This window comes from Temnothorax longispinosus, chromosome 7, assembly GCF_030848805.1.
Source record: "Temnothorax longispinosus isolate EJ_2023e chromosome 7, Tlon_JGU_v1, whole genome shotgun sequence".
Taxonomy (NCBI): Eukaryota; Metazoa; Arthropoda; class Insecta; order Hymenoptera; family Formicidae; genus Temnothorax; species Temnothorax longispinosus.
Window position 1 is genome coordinate 21,355,885 of NC_092364.1, and position 18,394 is coordinate 21,374,278.

Sequence of the window (18,394 nt, forward strand, 5' to 3'; positions counted from 1 at the left end):
TGCGTCATTAGAAGAGGAAATAAAATATTAATAATCGCGTTAATAAATGCGCGTTTTATCGACTGCAGGGTACGATTTGTGAAGACGAGCATGACTCTAGGTGGCACTTCTACGGTACCCACGTTCGCCGTCCGACTGACTACTCGAACTTCTGCCAGCCTATCTGTCTTGTCCACTGTCCACGTCGACCGTGGCGTTTCTCGGGTCGGCGATATCGGAAAGTGGGTGTTGCTCTGTTGCTTCCATCAGTTCCGTTCCGTCAGCCGTCCGTCGGCCCGCGACCGAGAGCGCCGAGGGTATCGCGCCACGTTTAACGGGCAGACGGAGTCGAGGCAGGACAGCGAGATCTCGGCGAGCCCACCCTTCGGGGGAGTCATGCGTAAGTGAAACTCGATCCCGCGTGCCCCGATGACCTAAGGGTCGCCGTGACGGCGACTTGGACGCGAAGGGTTACGAAGGGGGTCCACGTACGATCGATAATACTAACCGTTCGCAAGACATATCGGACGGACGGACGAACGGACGAACGGCTCCAAGTGTCACTTAACAAACGGGGCGTTTCGTCTAATCGTCTGTCGTTTCCGGAGCACTCCGACGAATCCTTTCTTCGGTGCGTGTGCTCCTTCGCCTTCGAACCGCCACACGTCGCGAATATGTTTTCCAGGTTGTATCCATCTAATTAAGGACCGCCCGCCGAGCGTCGGAGACGTTTCTTATCAGTAGAGGAATGCCAGATTATTGTTTATCATAGTCGCAGTGTCGAGCTATTTTTAGACCGTATGTTTTGGAATGTTTTATTGATTTTACCATGTTCCCCCTGCAGAAATTTGGAATATTATTGATTCATCGAAGCGTTACGTTTTCATTGACTTATTTCTGGAAAACTGAATTTAAAATTATATAAATTTTGTTGGTCTTTGTCGCAATGTGTGTACTTTAAAGGTATTGAGAGCTTTGATATATTAATCGCGGATGATTTTTGTTGCAGATTGATCTCAACTCGAAAAGCTAACTTTGCCCTCTGTCAAGATGATAGGGGGTCTATTTGTTTACAACCACAAGGGAGAGGTGCTCATCTCCCGAGTGTATCGGGATGATATTGGCCGTAACGCAGTGGATGCATTTCGTGTCAATGTCATCCATGCGCGGCAGCAAGTACGCTCGCCTGTAACCAACATTGCCAGAACGTCGTTTTTCCATATAAAGCGCGCTAACATCTGGTTAGCCGCCGTCACCAAGCAAAATGTTAACGCGGCTATGGTATTCGAGCTGCTGCTGAAGATCATAGATGTTATGCAGTCGTACTTCGGCAAGATTTCAGAAGAGAACATTAAGAACAATTTCGTGCTTATTTACGAGCTGCTCGACGGTCAGTATTAAAGTTTGATTAATATTTTAATGACCTATAAATGGCTTTTTCCTCGGAACTTCATTAGTTGTTTTTTTTTTACAGAGATACTTGACTTTGGATATCCACAGAACTGTGATACAGGAGTGCTGAAGACATTTATCACTCAGCAAGGCGTGAAATCAGCCACCAAGGAAGAACAAGCTCAAATAACATCGCAAGTCACCGGTCAGATCGGATGGAGACGAGAGGGTATCAAGTACAGGCGTAACGAACTTTTCCTGGACGTACTTGAATACGTGAATCTATTGATGAGCCCTCAGGGTCAGGTTCTCAGCGCTCATGTTGCTGGAAAGGTAAATCTTCTAAGGAAGATAAAATAATTTGTTAGGGCTTTCACAGATTTCTAATAAATATTTTTTTTTGCAGGTGGTAATGAAATCCTATTTATCCGGAATGCCGGAATGCAAGTTTGGGATCAACGACAAGATCGTTATGGAGGCTAAGGGCATGAAAGGAGGTGGTGGATTGGGAGGCGGTGGAGATGATCCCACAGGCGCTAGATCCGGCAAGCCGGTTGTCGTTATCGATGACTGCCAATTCCATCAGTGCGTTAAGCTTAGCAAATTCGAGACCGAACATTCCATTAGTTTTATACCGCCGGATGGTGAATTTGAGCTGATGAGGTGAGACAATCGTGAGAATAATCGGTTCTAATCTAAGGTATAAAAAAATCATTCTTATTTACAGATACCGTACCACGAAGGATATATCATTGCCCTTCCGCGTGATACCGTTAGTACGCGAGGTGGGCCGGACGAAAATGGAAGTTAAGGCGGTCCTGAAATCAAACTTCAAGCCCTCGTTGCTGGGGCAGAAGATAGAGGTGCGCGTACCGACGCCGTTAAATACCGCCGGCGTGCAGCTGATATGTTTGAAGGGTAAGGCGAAGTACAAAGCATCGGAGAACGCGATCGTATGGAAGATCAAGCGCATGGCCGGCATGAAGGAGACGCAGCTGTCCGCCGAGATCGATCTGCTCGAGACGGACACGAAGAAGAAATGGACGAGGCCGCCGATATCGATGAATTTCGAAGTGCCGTTTGCGCCGTCCGGCTTCAAAGTGCGCTACTTGAAAGTTTTCGAGTCCAAATTGAATTACTCCGATCACGACGTGATAAAATGGGTTCGTTACATAGGCCGCAGCGGCCTGTACGAGACGCGGTGTTAATGATTCCGAGTTCTCGATGTGGAGGCGTAAATAATTGTTAAAGAAGTAATCTCAATGCGAAAGCCACGACTACGAGTATCGATGTTGGCTGTTTCTCGTTATTATTTCATTGTAGCGCATATTCGAAGCAACGATCTGAAATTGTTGTCGGATGGTTAATTCCGAATCGTGTACGGTACGTAGCGATGGATAATGTATCGAAAGAAGAATTCCATTGTCAGCACAAAATTTCTGTATAATTGCAGGACATTTTTTTTTTGTATATTACATAGTGTACTAGCACGAGTGACGTTCGTTTTTATTTGTTAGGAGAAGATACGATATTACGTTGGGAGAAAACTTTTCAAACGCAAAAAGTAAAAATAAGTTCCAACTTATGTTAAGCGAATATCATAATTAGTATCAGGCAGATTATTTCTTTCGTGCCAATTTTTCACGTCGTCCATTTTTTCGATTCTCGCGATATCGCACCATGCAAAGTGGATGGTATGAGGTATAATCAGATTTTGTTAATGTTGAAAATTTGTTACCGAAAATTATGATAATTATGGTGATATGATAGGTATGATCATGGATTATTTATATACACTTACTCGTATCATTTAACGAGATTTTTATTTTCTTTTGCTTCGTTCCTGCCGAAATGATCAATACAAGTTTTTAGTATTAATATAATTCCAAGCTGAGTAATTAAAACATCTCGATTCGCCTCTGGAATTAATGCAGCCATTAGGATGATCTATATTCAAGAAATATAAATATATTTGTAGGATTACTATACGTAATGTTTTTTTCCGGAGCACATCATGAATTTCTGTATTATATATGTATTAATATATATGTATGCGAATTTTAATTACTCATTTCTTGCGTAATGATATATGGAGTTATGGCCTCTTTGGTACCGGAGTTTGAACGTAACTGAGCAAATCCGTGTGCTAGTACGGATCATTCGGTGCGAGCTTGCGATGCGCTCAATGAAATGTAGAATGCTATTAACCTGTTATCCGTGCATGAGAATAAGAGTAGAAAGAAGCATTGATCGATTGTACGAGCGTGATTGATTTGGTCTCTCTAAAAGAACGCTCGAATGCGTAATGAAATATATGTGTAAAATAAATTAGCGTGCGTTGAACTTAATTATCCCGCTCTTCTTCAAATTATCATCCTCGCGCGAGAAAATTCGTTCGGAAACTCGCGTGTAAAGTCAATGAAATTTAATGTAATTTGAAATTACAGTTTAAATTAATGAATCAAGACTATATAGACTTCGAATAAAGGCAAGTGCCATTTTAGGATAAGAACGTGATATTTAGGATAATAAACGAAGCGTAAACTGTTCACCTTTAATTGGTACGATGATTATTTACGACGACTTCAGATTCGCAAAAAAGTATTCTCAAGATAATTGACGAGATACAGCATTATTTATATGAAAAACAATACGAAAAAGAGTTGCAGAAAATACTCGAAAACGCTCAAAAGTTCACGCCACTCGCTCTTGTCAACATATCGAACGATATATCGATATGCGATTTCTCGCAAAAGCAGCATGTCGGATATTTCAAACTACGACACGTTTAAAGGATCTAAGGACGCTGCTAAAAACACTAATTTTTAAAAATTTAATAGAAAATTCTTCGAATCGTAGAACGACAGATCAATAACGATCGAGTAGCGACGGTTTCATTCGCGCGCTCTCTTCCGTTTCCGTCGATTTCCCGCGATTTGAGGTAGCTGTTTTCTTTTGCTGCACTGCCGAACTAGTGCACCCTGGTGCAGTAAGTTAGAATGGGACAAGTAGATTTTGTTTCACTCTAACTTACTGCAGTTGCACCAGGGTGAACTAGTTACTAGTTCAGCAGTGCAGTAACAGGAACGCGAGCTCTCGTCGGCTCTCGATTCAAATAATTACGGTCTTCACTAAGCAGCGCGATATTTTTGATTCGGTACGACTCGTGGCCGTCCTAATCGACACTTGGTGCGTCCGTGTGACTCCTCGTCGCCGAGAGATCGTCGAGAAGCCGATGTTTCATGTTCCAACGCGTCGCCGCCTGCGGTCCCGCGGAAAGTTGGCGCGCGCGGCGGCGGGAAACGCTTTGAATTTCCGCGAGTTTTCTCGTCTACGTCCGCCCTGGCGGCACAGAGCGCGACGCGACGCGACGCGGCTCTCGCACACAGAGCGGCGCATGCGGTCCACGCTCGCCTCGCGCCTCCGCTCCGTTCCGTGCGCGTACAACGTATACGTGTCGCACGTATACCTGTCATGGATTCCGAGGATCGACCGCGGCCGCCGCGGGCACGCGTGATCGCGCGATTCCCTGCGTGAGAGTGTCGCGCAACGCACATACGCACGCACGCACGCACGCCGAGCCGACGGGACGGTGTCCGACGTGCACGGGAAAAAGCGCAATCGGGACTAGACACCGTCGTCATCGTCGTCGTCGTCGTCATCGTCGATCATGAGCGTCGCGGTACCGTCGCGCGGAGGAAGGTGCCGTCGCCGCCGCTGGTGAACGAGCTGCTGACAGCGAGAGAAAGAGAGAAAGAGAGAGAGCGACGCTCGGGAGAGACGCGGATCGACGCGACGCCGTGCACCGGGAGCCGCGACGTGCCGAAATGATTACCTTCGTCGGCGACGGGCCTTCTGTTCTCATTCGGAGCACGGACCCCGTGAGTATCCCGTCACTGCACTTTTCTCTCTATCATATAAATTTGGAGCGTCTCTCCATCCCCCCCGGGTAAATACAGAGCGCTGGGAGAATTGGGGTGCGCGCCTACGGAGCTAGGCAACGGGGAAACGACGAGCGTGTGCGTGTCGCCGCGACGTCGCGACGTCGCCGTCGCGGCTTCGCCCGTCCGCGTGGCGGCTTTATGGTCGCCGCTATTTTTAGCGCGTACTGTAAACCCGCGGGCCCCCGCCGCCGCCACCCGCGCGCGAGGGAGGAATCTCTCTCTTTGTCCGCGGGCACGTGCGGCGAACATACGGTCCGTCGCGGGCGGATTCGCGCTGGAGGTTTTATCAGGCTCTAAACCGGGCTCGTTATCGCGACGGGCACGTTCCTCCGCGTCGACGGCGTCAACTTTTGGCGGGAACCATCGTTGGATCGTCAAACGCGAAGATCACTTTGCCGCGTGCTACATTCCTATATACAACTTTCATATCGATCCGGGAGGACAATCAAGCTTTGTTAATCGGGAACGCCGTTTTTCCAGCTCTCTGACGCCCGCGCCGCTTCGAAACACATTTTCTGAATATCGGACGGGAATTAATAAGCGTTAAAGCTTCTAAATGGATAACTATAAAAGTGCGCTCAGCTTTTACAAGCGTATTAAACAAGCTTCTATTTAAAGATTAGTTCGCGTAGATTGATTTTAATCGCGCTCGCGCTCTCTCCGGTTTAAATTGTGCGAATCGAAAATACCGTTGATGTTACGCGCGAATTGTTATTGCGTCGACCTGCAGAATACAATGGTTATGTTTCGCGAATTTTTCGTTATTACGATAAATGGGGGGAGTTTTATCTCTCAAGGGCGAGTAATATTTTTGAAAGATAACGTCGGAAAAAGTAGGAGCCGTGCTCGCGCTTTTAAAAGAGCGTCGCGTGTAAATTCGATATCTTTTATCGCCCGTGTAATAAATTTAGTTTTTAGTTTTCGATGCAGGAGCTATAAGAGAAATAAGCGTTTTTGTTGTATTGATCAACTTCACGATGCTTCGCAGAATAATTTTCCTTTTTGGAAATATCTATATATATTTACTTTTTAATATTACATATTGCGTAAGGTTTATATGTGTACAGATGGGAACACAGGATGTGCATTTCTCATTAACCATATTTAATTATGCTAGGAAGCTTAAAAGTTATTCGGGCAGTTCGGGCTTTAAATATCTCGCTCGCAAATAAACGTGGAGATCGTCCTCGCGTTTCCACAGCAATCTGGGCTTAGTTTTATGCCTTTATTTCCCCTTTTTGCCTCTCCGCCAATTTCCCGTGATGAAATTTGGCAATGATTAATTTCTATAATCTAAGAAATCTCCGTTCTCGCCTTTCATAATGCAAATGTTCATGGATGTTAACGCCGACGCGACGTAATCTTCTCTAACAGCAGCCGCGTCGTATATACGTCCCTTAAGGGCTGAAAGACCCCTCGTGAAGGATAATATTTTCAGAACACAAGGTTAATCCCTTGGTCTTCTTGCCTTGACTTATTGAAGCAAGAACTCTTTTCTCTCGAGTCTTCTTGCTGCGCGAAGACTCGAGGATCGATGCGAAGGATGGCTGTGAAATGAGAAATTTATTTAACACTTTAGCTCTCATGTTACGAGTCTATCTAATTCTCGTGGAAAGAGAATAACGAGTCTTGAATTTATACAATCGAATTCAGATACTTTTAAACAAAAGAAATGGCACACGGGATGCAATATCGATGTAATATCAACGTGTTATTGTGTTCCGTCAAACTGGACTCGTTATCTCGATGAGTTTATCGTAATCAGCTGTTATCAAGAGTGACGCGCCACGCGTTTCCTGCCGCCTGGGATTCTAATGGCACGTTCGAAGACGATAGGAGCAACTATAGCATAACTAGGAACGCCCATAGAAACATCACTTTAGAATATCTCAGACTTCCAACCAACTGTTTGGAAACCGACATTCATTCTCGAGCAAAATTGGTGTTTCAAAGTGGATAAGATAAAATAGAATTTTCCTAACACATACATATTTTAATAACTATTATATAAAACAATGAAAGAGGATACAAGTAATATAGTTTACCATTAGAAGAAAATTTATATTATATAAGTTATATTATATAAGTTATATAAGTTATGAGAGAGGTGCAATTTCTTAATAGATTGGCAGGGAATGATTTATCGTACGCGAATGAAATTTTCTCTAGGTGATTAATGAAAGAAAATTTGCCGTGGAGTAATGCTCGCAATTCGATCGAAAGTTTTCTAATCGATCTCTTCAGTTTTATTTTTTTTATCTTCAGCTCGCTACTTGCGCGCGTTCTTTAATATCGTGCCTCATAAACGTCAAACTACGACGATCCCTGTAGCGAGGCAGTTTCGCTTTTGGAGGACGTGCGCAACATATGGGTGCCTGGAGATCGATCGTTCTAAACGCGTAGTCATGCGATTTTTCCGGTTAACGATATCGGCTGACGAAGCTGACGGTGCAGCACGGCGGTCTAAAGAATTCTACATCCGTTCCGAAAGCGCGATGAGAAAAAATATATCGGATTTAGTATCCTCTTTATTTACACGCCTCTTTATTGACATCGTTAGATTTTATTCATTGCCCGGTGCTCTTTTTCATTCACGTCATCTTCGACATGTTAGATTTTATTCCGCGCGAGGAAGCATTAGCGAGGGGAAAATTATTTCTGCGAAGCTTTTGTGATACAGATGAATTTAATCAAGTCAGGGAGCGCGAGTCTGCTTTTAATGCAACATATACGAGTATGCGACGCTCTTTCTTAACGTGGAGGGTCTTCTTTTTCATACACAGTTTTTATACGCTGTCATTTTTTTAATGCAATGCTTTAATCATCTTTAGCGTTAATTTGAAAGCATGGTCTGCAAGTCATAAGTCCCGGGATTACACGTGACGTACACGGCGCGGCTGAGGATTACGAGTGACAAGTGTAATCCACAGTGTGTATTAACAGATGCATTTAATTTTGCACATACGAGAGAACGAATCGTCCGTCCGGTCTACGAAAGAAAACTTCTTGATTTCACACTCATTTGTGTAATAGCGATTCAGACCCCATTTAAATATTAAAACATGTGATTTCTCGTTTAATGAGTCTAAAAAAAGTCACGTAAACATCATTTAACAATTACGAGAGAGAATTGTGTTTTATCATCACTTTGATCATTTTATTATACAACCTTGCTAAAGGTCCACAAAAAATAAAACCAAGAACGTTATGCAAATGTAACGCTTTTGTTAACTTTGTTCTGTGCTGAAAAGCACAGAAGCTATATAGCCTTTGTAAAACGCCAAGCGGCTCAAATTTTCAAGGGAGTTTTGAACGTATTTTCACGGCACCTTTTTCGAGCACTGTATCCAGCGAATCTTCAGTATAATCCGCGCTCGATCGTCATGCAAATGACTACTGCGCGATTCGAGATCGGCGTTAACTAGATTTCGTTCGCGGGTGCGACAGATCGACCGATTAAAACTCGAGATCTAATCTTTCGACAATCGGAACAAGATACGTGAGTTTAGGTGAGTTGGAGCGCTCAACGTGCTATAGGATAGTAAGGGGCGGACATCCTCCGCGTGTGAATGCACCGGCGACGCGACGGTTCTATTATTACTGCACGTGCCGTTGTACCGGCAGATATCCGCTACGCGCGCGCTCGATACGACTCCATACATGAATGACCGCGATATTTACTCGCCTTTAACATTCACCCTGTATATTTTATGCCTATTGAAGGCACGCCAAGCGAATGACATTAATTCTTACTAAAATACACGGCGTGCATTTATCACGGATCGTACTTACGTGACGAGTTGCGCGTCATCGTGATCGGGAACGCTTTGACGGATTATATTCAGTATAGGGGTGTCGCACTATTTTTGAAAGAGTTTGAAATAAAACCAATGACGTCCAATTTATCTCTCTTCATCACGCGCTTTCTTATCGCCGATAATTTTTAATTAAATATTTCAATAATTCTTACCGTCGTCGGAAGTTAACAGCGCAGGAATGTTTATCATTATTAATTTCTGACCTGATCAAATAAAAATTGTTTAATTATGCTAATAATTCACAATTTCTATGATGTAAAATTCAAACGGCATACGAAAGATGTAAAAATCTGTTTATTTCTGTTGTCTCTACACGCGCCAGACACATTGTCAGCATTTTTCTCTAAGTCGCGAGAATTGTTGTATACGCGAAAATTGGCAATGATGGGCTTCTGTTTGCCGAGCAGATCCATGACAGTGACGGCCAAGAAATACGTTTATGACTATGCATGCCAGTCTAATCCCGTGGAATCCACGAAGATGAACAATCTTGCTGTTACACGTGGAAACTCTCGTGTGCTCAAATAAATCTGTGGAAATTTGCCAGATGATACTTGGATAATTTTTTTTCTTATTTTTTACCTTGGACTAATGAATAAAAAATTTCTCTTCACAAAGATTAATCAAATAAAATGCAAATTATATCTCACACACATTTTGAATATACAAAAGAACTCTTATCTCTTTTATTGAGATTACTATAATACACTAATAACTTGGAACAATTTCAAGGGCTTAAATGATATTTGTTTCTTATTTTATGCAGACAAGACAGAATTATGTGAAAACGCACATTGCATTTGAATGTTTCTAATACATTAATTCTTTATAATATCATAACTTTAAAATTTATTAGTATATCTTACATGCATTTTGAATATGCGAAAGATTTCTATCTCTTTGATCAGATTACTAATTCAATAATAACTTGGAGTAGTTTCAAGTGTTTAAATGATATTTGTTTTTTATTTTATGCAGACAACACAGAATTATGTGAAATATTGTATTTGAATGTTTTTAATACATTAATTCTTTACAATATCATAACTTTAACATTTATTATTATTTGTCAAATATATTAGGGATACGTTAAAATAATTATAATTAAATTTATAATTTATAAATTATAAATATATACAATTGAATTAAATTATAAATTAATAACACATTTTTTCTTGAATTCAAGAAACTATAAGAATAAACGTTATATATAAATATTATAAATATATACATAGATATATCAAACATTTTGTCTCTTTAGTGGTTTTTGACTTCACAAATTTTGCTTTTTCTCTTTATTTCACGGCGTATCACAGAGTATCACGGCACAAATGGTTCTGAACAAAACCCATCCAATTTTAAGCCGCAATTCCTTCAAGATCTCCTGTTACTACAAGCTCGGAGATCTCGAAAACAAATTCCTTTACTCGGGCGAACCGAGAAAATGTGAAAATCGCGTTGGACTTTAAACCAGGGTGACCAGATCTTTAGATTGCAATATAAACCGAGGTCACCATAAGATATGTTTTATATATTTCATTATATAAATGTATCGAAAAATATTTTAGATTTTCGCTGTCAATAGTTTTTTATGTTTTCGAAAGACACGAAGAGTGCCGGTTCATTACTGTAGCAAATATGTCAGTGTGACGGTATTCTTTTATATGCAGAAGCCAAAAATCATATGAATTGCGAATCATCAATTTTGTTTAAAGAGTTTTTTCCTTTTTTACGCGGCGATTTAACACGAATTAATCTTTCTTCCTTAACGAAGTCGCCCAACGATGATGAGTCTCTCAATTAAATTTCTTAGACAAGCTCGATCGATCTTCCACTACGAGTATGAACGCTCGGTGAAAAAGCGGGGCACATTAGAGCATTGAATGTGCAACGGGCCATTATCTAAAAGCCAGCAGCTTCTGGACCCAACCTTAGTTTAAACCGCGCACACATTCGCTACTTCGACATCGAGGTGGTGTGTCGCGAGAGTTGCCTTATTGAAAGATAGAGACGGAGAGTCGTCGGGCCGCTCGTTGCCGGCGTGTCGGCGAGAAATAATCTCATCGATTCGCCTTCCGGAAGAAGCTCAGGAAGAAGCCACGCCGGTATGGTCGGGCTCGCACAGTTACGAACGAAAGCGGGCGTGTAGGATCCGCGCCGGGGGTGGCGGCGGTTGTGGGCACGGGCGGGTAGGATCATCCCCTAAAACGACAGCTTTAATATCAGCCTAGATGTGTTTGTGCGCGCAGGAGGAGCAGGCGGCAGCAGCGGACGAGTGGGAGCTTTAAGAGCCGGAGAACGTGTCGTGCTGGAGAACGACACGCTTAACGTCGTCGCCGTCGCCGTCGTCGTCATCGTCGACAGGCAGCAGACGAAAAGGGAGCGCGCTCTCTCGCATTCGGCGAGGATAGGCCAGCGGGGAATCGCGCGACGAGGATGAGGCAGGTAGTCGTGCTGGAGCCAGCGGGCAGCGTCCTGGTGATCAGACAGACCTCCCTGAGTGGCGGCGGCGTCGCCACCACCGGGAATGTCAATTCCAGCCCAACGGGCACCAACGACACCCACGCCTTGGTCAATCACGCCGCCGTCTCCACGATCGCCTCCAACGACCACAACCAAAACAGGATAGTCGTGGTGCGCTCGTCCACTACATCGTCCACCTGCATGACCAGCTCGGTGAGAACGACGCTTGACCTTTACACGTGCTTAACCGACGAACCGCGAGTTGTAGAACCGTTGTAGAGGCGGGTTTAGCTTGTTCAGGGACCTCTGTCCATGTTTACTTTACGAGTCTGTTATAACACAGATTCTGGTTGCTAACTAAGCTCAAAATTGAATCCGTTATCGTTGTTAGCGTTTTACTTTCGCGAGTGAACGCTTGCGGGAAAACAAATCGTGGCGTAGAGTTACAAAGATTAATCCGATCTTTGAATGGAGCTCGCAGTCGAGCACCTGAAACCTGCACTTAGAAATTTTTATTCTACAGATTATTACTTATAATGAACACTTCGCGACCGCGTTTCTCGGAGAGAATATTATTTTAAACTTTATACATATATCAAATACCAGACGGCGCTATTTTCAAGGTGCAACGTGAATATCCAATACGGGACTGTAAATCGGTTAATTAATTCTCATTCGTGAACTGTTATCTGGTAAATTGTCTGCCGATGTTACCTCGATTTAACTACCACGTGAAACGTGAAAGTCGTATTAGGAAAGTTCCCGCTAAAAACGTGTCGGCGGTAAAAGGTCAAATGATCGCTAAATGCGGGGGAAGAAAGTGCGAGACGGGTTGTCTTGTCTCTCTTCCTCTGTCGGCTTACGACAGATGTCTTCGGGAAAGATCTGAGCTAGTCTCGCAACGAAGTACTTACAGAATAAAAGACTTGCCTGTCCAACCAGTACAGCGAGAGAGAGAGAGAGAGAAAAAAACTCTGCAGCCTATATAGCTTTACAATACGAAACGAGACAACTTCAATTATAGCTGGGAATGGGTGGCAGGTGGTACCACGAGCCTCGCCTCGTTCCGATGTAAAGGGTTAAAGAGGATAGATCGCTCCTCGAAGGACGTTTCGCCATTTCTCAGTGTCGCGATTTCACGCAATTTCTACGTTATTGCTTATTTTTCTTATCAATAATGCATTGTTTTTTTTTTATAATTATAAGATCGATCAACGTTTAAAATTTCAGTGCGCTTCTTTCACCTACTTTTAATATAACTTTCAATTTCTTTTCATTAAAATTATAGCGAATTCTCGAAAGAAGCATTCTATTTTCACCTTTTTATGCTCACGAGTCTTTCTAATGTTACTTATATTAAATTATTCTAAATAAATTTATTGGGCAAAGCATTGTTATCTTTGTATTAACATTTCTTTTGCTGTTCGATCAGTAAAATAACTAAATAACTAAAATAGTCTATAAATACCGACGAGAGACCGCAATTTACGATCGCTTTGTGTACCATTTAGGCCGACAATCATGCATCGACCAACGGTAATAGCAACATCAACGTTAACGCGAACATTAATGGGAACCCGGGCGGCATCAGCTGCAAGCCGTCATCGAAGGTCGCAGTTGGCGGCGGTGCCTGCAAGCCGCATGAGAGAAACGATCATCTACGAAATGAGCATAAGAATCAGGACGGAGTCGCCAACGGCAACGAGACGAACCCTGCCGCTGGATGTCGTCCAAGGGCGAGCAAGGAAGCCGCTCATGAGAACGTCGCCCCCGACAGGAAGCTCGATGGCGCGGATCCCATCTCCCGTGAGTACTTCCGCCATTACTCACTTGTACCTTTGACAACTCGAGCGATCGCCTCGTGAATTATTTACCCGTGCATCTGGTTCAGACGTACGATATGTCCCCGTATGCTCGATATGACGAATGTTGAGGCTAGATTAATATATATCGGAATGCGAACAATTGACGTCGGCAGGTCGGCTTACATCCCAAAGCTGGGAGGACATTTTATTAAACGAGTTAAATGAGCTGTCATTTGATATGAAGGTAAAATTATCTATATGAAAGAAACATCAGAAAACTCTTCCTCATTTCAATTGCCTAATGGAAGCACGAATCCTTATTGCATATCAGCATCAATGTCGCGATGGGAGTTCTCGTGATTGTTGTGTCGTTAGGAAAAGTTTTCGGGCTCGCCTGTCTCAGGGAGCTTTTAAGTAGTTGTCGAAAAATTATGGCGCTCTCGCACGAAGAGAGCTAAACGGAGAAGCGGACAAAGAATTAGTCCCGCGCGTTGAGACTTGCAAGAAAATCGCAATGAAGTTTAAAACAAACCCCCAGCGTTTTAAAGCGAACGGTTACATCACCGCGCACGAGAACGGTGGCACCGGAACGGAGAGAAGCCTGACCAAAGTTTCCACTCATCACGATGGAAACGGAAACTGCACACAAACTGCACTCGAGTTTCGCACGGAATGACTTCGGGGCCCGTAAACCACGCGATTACAGGCGAGTGTGACTGTGTGAGAGAACGATAAACTATCGGTCCTACAACTTTTACAGTTTGTACCTTCCTGTGCGAATCGGTTAAGAAGCAGTAACTACTCCTTAGGGCTATTAACGTGCGGATAATTGAACGCGATAAGAGTAGTGAGGCTAGCCATAAAGAAAATTCGTATTAAATTGAGTTTGTAGAAAGACTTGAGAATAAAACAGAAATGATATATAAACGGTGATAATATAAACGGAATCGTGAGATCAAATATTTCGGTTTTTCTGTAAATCTCAAAATTCTTTCGTTAATGTGGATTTTTTTATCAAATTAAATCTCTAGATATTTTAATAAATATTAATATTCTCAGTAATATATTTGAATTGAGATATTGATTCTTTAGAGCTTTTTTTATATTTTTGATTGTCAGTATTTTAGATACTTGAAATATAGAAAATTGATTTATATCTCAAATATGTGTGCGCGCGTGCGAAACTCGTATGTGCAATTAATGTTGCGACACAATGCTGTAACATCATTTTGCCACATAACTGAATTACTACACTTTTTATACCTCGCTGAATTGTTTCATGCAGTTGCAAATGAATTTAGTTAGTCGTTGTACATCGGAAAATAGTGGTCCGTATACAACTGTTACACGTTGATCCCCGATAATACGCACGTCGATACGATATTTTTTGCACGATACGCCGACGTGCTCGGTAATAAAAACAAAATGTAGTTGAAAACCGAATGCTGGGAGCAAATATCCACAATTCGCCGAGTGGGATTACTCCTTTCCCATCTGAGAGCTGCGAAAACAGAAATGATCGATATGCGCTGAAGACCCGTTCTATGAAGGAGATCCGAGGCTTCTCTCATCCCTAAATCGTCCTACTTATCGTCGTTTTTCAAAGAATCGCGCGATCTCGTCGAAAGTGGAAATTATCGATCTGCATTACAAAAAGTACGTGGAAGGAATGGTAATGGCGAATGCACAGTATGGCATAACCTGAAACTTTTATATGAAATAATATTAAAAATGCATATTAGAGAGTTTCAAGTTTTTTCCAATATAATTTCACGAAAAACTTTAAATAATTTTGCAGCAGAATGCGTTTTACTTTGTCGTACAATTTAATTACTAATTTTATCATTTAACTTTTACCTTCTTGGATGGATATTACATATTGACGAAACTTCTGTTGCTCCTCCACGAAGTGGAGTATACAGGGAGTAACGTATACAATCATAAACTTCCCAACGTGGGATTTCCATTAAGGGGTTGTCGTCACTTTTCCTGGAAAACAAGTTATCCCGTGTACAATTTCGTCACGTTTCCCGCATTTCCATTTCGAAAACCTTACCTGACTTTGCGTACCCTCCCACGTTCGTGGAGATATTCTGCCGCGGAAAGAGGCTTCGGCTCATTTCCAGAATTGGCCGTATGCACAACACGAAGATCCATATGCACTCCGATTCGCGTGGCATATGCATAGTCGCCGGGCGGCTGCAGACACAGCCGCGTTTCTCTATTCTTCGAGCAACGTTTCTCCATAATGGGTATTCGTGCGTGAATCCGATTCGGAATATAAATAGAAAGGCCGGGTTATGTGTGCCGCGAAATGAGAGAGAGAGAGAGAAAGGAAAAGGAAGCCCCGCGGAAAGTATTACTGTGATGTGCGGAAAGTACAAGACGTGGACTAGCATTAAAACGTCATTGCACAAATTTCGAGATGATAGTTTTTTACGAGCGCCAAGTTCTAACGACGTGGCGAAACTCGACGACAACTCCAGCCAAAGCAGTTAGTCGTGGTTGTGCAGGAGAAAAAAAAAGGAAAATCGAACGCTTATTGCAACTTTACGTTTAACGCAGTTAATACAAAGTTTGATCGAAATTTTAATTGAAAATGTGGGCGAACGTTTCACTCCAATGTCCGATACAAATCACGTTTTGACGTTGTAAAAATATTTATTCGATAAAAATTTGATTGTCGTATGAGATTAAAAATATATATTCTCGACATAATGGTACTTTTTTTCTTTCTAACCGATTAAAACTTTTATAATTTATTGAGCTCAGAAAGAGATTTGAAAACTAGACATAAATTATTCGTAGTCGCAAATATAATTGCTATTTATATGATTTATCTTTTTCTCTCGTTGAAAATCAATATTCAAATTATTTTTTAATGTTCCTAATATTCTCGTAAAAGTTTGATGAATGTGCTTGGCTGGGCGTTTTCTGTATCGTGACCCCGGTGCTTTTGTGACGCACGAGACCTTCTCTATCGTGCTCCTTATTTATTGCCGACCTTGTTATTTATTGTTAGTGCCACATAGGCCGAGAAAGTTTCTCTTAGGATCTATGGTTTTCCGATCGTGCTCAGACCTTAACCCTTCGTAGTTCACATAACACTTTTTTTCTGGATTGTTCATCTAAATGATGATCAACATTCTTGCAATCGAAAAAATTATTAGAATTTTAGAAATAACAAAGCTGCCCTTAAACTAATACTATTATTTTCAGCAAATATTTCTCGTTTATGAATAATAGTCATTTTGTTGCCGCAAAAATTACAGAGTTACGTGTTACACAAAAATGGCAAAACTTTTTATTAAAGATGTTTAAAGTGAGGATTATATATATATATATATATATAATTATATATATATATATATATATATATATATATATAATCTTTCTTTTATGCAAAATTTATATTACTTGATATATAGAATAAATAGCAATTTAATAATTCTGGAAAAACAACTATTCTCAGACATTTTATTTTGAGTTTATATTTTTAGCTGAAAGATCGATCATTTCTAGCATCATGAATTAATTGAAGAATATCAGATAAACAATTTTTATAATTATATAAAATAAAGTTTTATTTTTTTAAATTAAAATATAATTTTAATATCTTTTTCTTTTATCTTCTTGGAAACAATGGATACAATAAACAAAAAAATTAGCAAGATTACAATTTAATACAGTAACGCATAGTGTAAGGGCGAAGTACTCCGCTCCTCCCTTGTGATCACCTCGAGCGGGGGTAGTTCTTCCTTATCGACGCAAAATTTCATCCCCAGAATATCTCGCATTGTCGTTCCATGAGAGACACCGGCATCGTAACGCTTCATTCGAGTTTCCGAAGAAGTGCACCCCGGCAGGAAAGTACCCCCGGCGACACGGGGTAATTCGTAGTTCCGGCAATATCCGCCAGAGCGGCGATTGTGCGGCCTCCACCACCCTCCATCCCTCGTTCGTGCACCCTTTTCATCGCCACCCTCTCGCTCCGGCAGCCCCTCGTATCCACGCGACCTGACGTCCACGGGCATCCTCTGGCCTATCCCGTTCCTATCCTGACCTATCCGATTGCCTATCCAGTGACTAGACCTGGTATCGACCCCCTCGAGAAAAGAGCCCTTTCCCCTGTGAGAAAAGCTTGCTTGCCGTTTAATCTCGGCGCCCTTCATCGTTGTCTACTTCCGGTCTCTCCACGTCTTGCGGAAGACTTTAATCCGACGTCTCGCATTCAAGGATATAATCTGATAATTTAGCTCTTGAAACGCGAGTCCTTCTCATGGCCTGACAGGAAGTGTACCGAACTCATTCAGCGAATCCGGGCTTGAGTTCCTTCGGACCTGGCAATCTTATTGATTGTCTTACTTCTCCTGCCGTGACGCTTTCTCTCTTTCTCTCCCTCTCTCCCTTTCTTTGTCTCTCCCTTTGCTTTCACCCTTCTCTTGCTTTCCACCTCCTTCTACAGTCCTCTCTCGTAAATCGACCCTCTCTATCCAGCTGTTTCTCTCTCTCCTACTATCACACCCGCTACCACATTGATGGCGAGCTATTGCCGACGACTAACGACTAGCGACTTACGTGTCCGGCTTCGGTCTTTCCTCACAAAAAAACGCCGGGATGAGGAACTACCTACGTGACGCGCGGAGAGGGGAAAGATCAAGGGAAGGGAGGAAGATAAAGAGGGATGACAAGGATTGAAAGAGGAAACGATGAACGGGGCATTGCGAGAGGGTGGTTGGACACGAGCCCCCGAGCTGCCGACATTCTATTTAAAGCTACGCGGGGTGATAGCAGAGCCTTGCTGGCTTGCTAGCTAGCTAGCTGACTGGTAATTTACGAGCTTTTACCAAAAAGTTGGACACTTCGGGGATGGCTCCACACTTTGACACGTGACCCACTTTTATTGGGTTACGTAATTGATCGCCCCGCGCTTGCCTCGTGTTAGCGCGACTTCCCCTCTCTTCTCCGTCCTTTTGTCCCCTCGTAATCCTGG

At 42.5% G+C, this 18,394-nt stretch overlaps 2 protein-coding genes across 6 annotated transcripts in view; both read left to right on the forward strand.

Moving 5' to 3' along the window:
* Positions 1–171: 171 nt before the first annotated feature.
* Ap-2mu (adaptor protein complex 2, mu subunit) lies at positions 172–3,699 on the forward strand. 2 transcript variants are annotated; one of them, XM_071784841.1, is made up of 5 exons: positions 172–379; positions 989–1,369; positions 1,454–1,704; positions 1,778–2,034; positions 2,099–3,699. In XM_071784841.1, the coding sequence occupies exons 2-5, from the start codon at positions 1,030–1,032 to the stop codon at positions 2,577–2,579; spliced, it is 1,329 nt and encodes a 442-aa protein (XP_071640942.1). In that variant the 5' UTR covers positions 172–379; positions 989–1,029; the 3' UTR covers positions 2,580–3,699. The 2 variants fall into 2 exon arrangements, with proteins under 2 accessions (XP_071640942.1, XP_071640944.1); XM_071784843.1 differs by lacking the exon at positions 172–379 and adding an exon at positions 485–777.
* Positions 3,700–4,642: 943 nt separating this feature from the next.
* Positions 4,643–18,394, forward strand: part of Camta (Calmodulin-binding transcription activator) — a 49,346-nt gene continuing 35,594 nt past the window's right edge. For 2 of the 4 annotated variants that reach the window (XM_071784466.1, XM_071784469.1), the window contains exons 1-3: positions 4,643–5,252; positions 11,383–11,809; positions 13,108–13,402. In XM_071784466.1, coding sequence (XP_071640567.1) covers positions 11,570–11,809; positions 13,108–13,402 — 535 coding nt within the window. In that variant the 5' untranslated portion in view covers positions 4,643–5,252; positions 11,383–11,569. Of the gene's footprint in view, positions 5,253–11,364; positions 11,810–13,107; positions 13,403–18,394 lie in introns of all 4 variants that reach the window. The other 2 variants (XM_071784467.1, XM_071784468.1) reach the window with 2 other exon arrangements.